The sequence below is a fragment of the Glycine max genome, chromosome 7 (genome assembly GCF_000004515.6).
Source record: "Glycine max cultivar Williams 82 chromosome 7, Glycine_max_v4.0, whole genome shotgun sequence".
NCBI classification, from domain to species: Eukaryota; Viridiplantae; Streptophyta; class Magnoliopsida; order Fabales; family Fabaceae; genus Glycine; species Glycine max.
Window position 1 is genome coordinate 19731698 of NC_038243.2, and position 4350 is coordinate 19736047.

The following is a 4350-nucleotide window of genomic DNA, read 5'->3' on the forward strand; positions in this document are numbered from 1 at the left end:
TCGTTCTTCGTTTTCTTCAGTCTCAACTGGTAAGTACCTCAAACCGAGCTTTTCAATTCATTCTATGTACCCGTGGTGGTCACATTTTGTTTCATGTATTTTTATTCTCGTTTTCATTTACTTTCCATACCCCCTTTTGACGTGCTTCAGTCATTTATTTAAGTCATTTATCGCCTAATCAAAAAATAAAATAAATTTCCACCGATCATTTGATTTGTAATATCCATTAATTTCTGTTAAAATAAATTCCGACCGTTCGGTCGTGCCGTAACCATGTTGGAAATCAAAAAGAGGTAAAATAATAATATAATAATCAAAAAATACATTTTAGTAAAATAAAGCGAAAAATCAATCGGACGTTTTCTCTTTGGGATTTCTCATTCTTAATCGAATTGACTAATAACTAAAGTAAAACTAAGGCTAAAATCAACTCGCCTAGTCAAGCTCGTCCACAAAAAAAGTCACTAAATGGGGTTTGAAAGTTTATCATTTCAGTTTTTCCTTATCAAGTAAATGGATCATTTTTGAGGTCCAACGCCTTAAAAATGATCACCTTTCAAGTAAAAAGAATCACTTGATTCACTCTTAAGAAAGAACTACGTAGGTCTAATTTCCTCTTCGAGGGAGGGTACGTAGGAGCAAAAGCCCCGCTTTTGTCGACCTCAAAATATAAAAAGAGATAAAGTTAAGGTAACACAATTTCCACAATTCTAAAAAATGAGACTGTTGTCCTTTGAGACAAATGTGAGAGGTGCTAATACCTTCCTCAAACGTAAATACAACTCCCAAACTTAGAATTTTCATTTTGACCGGTTTCCTTCGATTTTCCCGACGTTTTCCACAAATAAACGTTGGTGGCGACTCCGCTTATCTTTCCTCCTTTGGAAAACGCACCCGTGAGCCTCGCCTCGCTCGCCCGCAAAAGGGCATGTTGCGACAACATTAACATCGGTTATTTAGAAAACTGATGTTATCTTTTTTATGTTAACATCGATTTTGAAAAACCGATGTTAACAATCATACATTCAACATCGGTACTTTCAACATCGGTTTTAAAACTGATGTAGAATGCCGTAAATAGCCGATGTTGAATGTGTATTTTCTAATAGTGTTTGGTGCACCATGACCCTCTTTACATAGAGGGAATCATCACTAAAATGTAACAAGTTTCTAAATTTCTAAATGTATAAAAGAGTTAATTCGAGTTGCTGGACAAATAGACATAGTAAAAAACAAACACTTGAACATTTTGTCGCCGACTCACATCTTCATTACCATCTAAATTTCAACTCACATCTAGTTAAGATTGTTTGTAGTTTGATGATTTTTACTGGTAGAACCATTTGTAGGTACCTAAATTAAAAGAATGTTTTTTCTTTGTAAAGTATCATATCATAGTTAAATCGTTGAATAAGTAGGAATTATAAATTCATACCTCTTGATCTATAGCTTCTATGACTTTATTAATTTGTGGATCTTCTGCAAATCGCACTTTAAGCACAACTACAAGGTTTTCAAGCAAATTCTCCAACTTTTGAATTCTATTGTTTGCATAAGAGCTTTGAGATGAACTTGCTTGATGTTGCTTACCAAGACAATGTACACGTCCTCTTTTTTCAGGTCCTTTGACTTTTGAATATGTATCATTAGTCCAATTAGTAGAATCTTGAGTGCTTTGTAAATTTTGCGAACTCTCTGCTTCAACCATTTTCTTTTTTAGTTCATCATACATAAATACACCTTATAAATTATCATCATACATCAATATCCTGAATACTTCAATATCACTAAACAAAACTCATCTCCACATTAGTTACTCCTCCTCACCCCATAACCTTATTTTAGAAAATTGAGCAAAACAAAGAAAAAGTATTGAAATAAAAATTAAAATTCTTATAATTACAATAGCAGCCTTTTCGGTAACAATGCTTCCATCTTTTCGAGTTCGAGTGTCAATATAAATTTCTGCCCTAGAAGGTTGCACTCCCTTAGCCTTTGTTGTCTAACATTAGTTAAAAAAATCAATCATCCTATTTGTATTAAGCAATTTAATATTAAAAAATATAAAAAAGACAAACCATCTCATGAATCCGTCTTGGAAGATTATTGGTTCCCATGCAATACAATTCCTCATATTTTGAGTGGCTCCTTTTGTTGATGTTGCTTATTTTCTATAACTAACAAATATAAAAAGTCAATAATAAAAATAAACATATAATATATAATTGTTATGTTAGCAAAAGGTTGGTGACATTGTCATGTATACCTGTCCTTTCCCAGAACACCAATAATGTACTAAATCACGATATTGAGAAGGATCAACCCTTGGATCTGGGATGTGAGCAACCATTTCCTCCTTAGTTTTTCTCTCATCATATCCTTTTGATTTCAGTTCATATTTAAATTGCCTCCATTTCAGACTCATGTCATCAATCAATATTTTATTTGTTTGTTCAGTTAATTCAGGAACAAATTGAAACTTACTCTATTATGAGTATCATTAACAAACAAAAAAGAACATTTTGTTAGACATTAGAAGACATAAAATTTTACAAGAAGCAAGATGAAACAACACTTATAAAGTTTTATACTAGACCTGAATTAATTCAACTATGTCAGTAATATAGTCCTTTGGCATGTCTTTCCAGCTAAGAAAATTGATAGGAGCACATTGGTGTCTCCTTACCAAGCTCCCAACTGCAATCAGTAGAGTTTTCCCTTCCCAACCCATAGGATTGCCCCAATGATCTACTTCAACAAGTATGAATTCTCCATCTGGCAAGTCCCACACATCTAGCATATGTGTAAAACCTCTGGTTCTCTTTTTACCTAAATCATTCATGGATATGACATTTATCAAACACACACATAAATTTGAACTATATGGAAAAAGGAAACTCACTAGTAAATTTAATCTTATCATATTCTAAAAGATATTGAACTCAAACAGAATTGTACATATAATTCTAACCCAAAAAAACATATGCGTATAAATACCTTTAGTTGAACTTTCACTGCACTTTCAAGAGAAGTATGAGACTGAACATGACTTTCTTTTTGTACGTGTTGTTCTGTTTGTGATTGTTGATTTAGTTAATAAACAATTCTGTTATAAATAATTTAATATAAAATAAAGAACAAATAAACAATTGATTCAATACATGTATACTCAAAATATAACCAAATGTTCAAATAGAACAAATAAAAACAAATCAAAAGAAGTCTGCATCACTCTCATCATCATCTATATAATTATCATCCTTGTCATGTGGTAAAATGTTCTCCATAGGTATTGTAACTTCAATGATATCATCACTATCATTGGCTTATGGTCTGATCAAATCATTATGATTTATCTCTTGTAAGACTTGTTCATTCCCTTGATCTGTGTCATTGGATTGCTCATCACCCATATCATATACATCTATGATTTTAGCATGCACAACAACAAGCCAACCATTTTGTGTTTTATTCTCCACATAGAATACTTTCTTAGCTTGAGATGCAAAAACAAATGGATCATCACATATATCATTCCCTGTATGTTGCAAATAATTGAAATTCACTAATGTCATATCGAAATTATCAATTTTGCAACCCCTGTTTATATCAACCCAATCACACTTGAAAAGTATAGCCTTATATTTTCCTGAATAATCCAATTGAATTATATCTGTTAGTGCACCATAGTAGTGGATTTCTCCCTCCTTTGGGTTTTTATCTCTTGAACTGGCATAACTTAATGTCTTAACAATTACAACAATGCCACTGTTTTGAGTCTTCAAGCACCTTTCACGTGTCTTTGTATGAAATCTAACTCCATTAACAATGTACCCGTTATATCTTCTCACTATTTCTAGTGGACCACGAGCTAACCACTTGATATCATTTGTCACTAGAGTGCTATCTTGCTATTCCAATCGAGCAACCTACCACAATTTTTTTTTTCAAATGGTTAAAATTTTAAATGAATGCAAAATTCAATATTATTGATGCTTCCTAAACTTACTCGTTCATGGAACCAATCTGGAAATTCTTTACTATGAATTTTGTCAACTTCATATGGAGATAATCAACGATTTTGTCTTTTGATAAGATCAGTATGGGCTCTATGTAAAAAAGGTTAGAAAAAGTAAGCATTATCATTGATAAAAAGATATCATACAAATATTCAATAACTAAATGAACATGAAAAAAATTGTATTACTTTCGAAAGTGGTCAACATTGTTGCTATTGAAAAGCACATATCTATGTGCTTGAACCTATGCTTTCTTATCAAGAGAAATTCAAGAAACTCTTTTTCTCTTCTTCACATTGAATCCAACTTGCTTCTTTCTCCCCAATGGTCT

At 32.2% G+C, this 4350-nt stretch overlaps 1 protein-coding gene across 1 annotated transcript in view; it reads right to left on the reverse strand.

Annotated features, from left to right (window-relative positions):
- The window catches only part of LOC113002150 (uncharacterized), a 9180-nt gene extending 6747 nt beyond the window's left edge, over positions 1-2433 (reverse strand). The window contains exons 1-4 of the mRNA XM_026129109.2: positions 2267-2433; positions 2079-2171; positions 1970-2002; positions 1436-1726 (exon numbers count right to left, since the gene is read on the reverse strand). Coding sequence (XP_025984894.1) covers positions 1436-1726; positions 1970-2002; positions 2079-2171; positions 2267-2425 — 576 coding nt within the window. The 5' untranslated portion in view covers positions 2426-2433. The remainder of the gene's footprint in view (positions 1-1435; positions 1727-1969; positions 2003-2078; positions 2172-2266) is intronic.
- Between the last annotated feature and the right edge of the window lie 1917 nt (positions 2434-4350).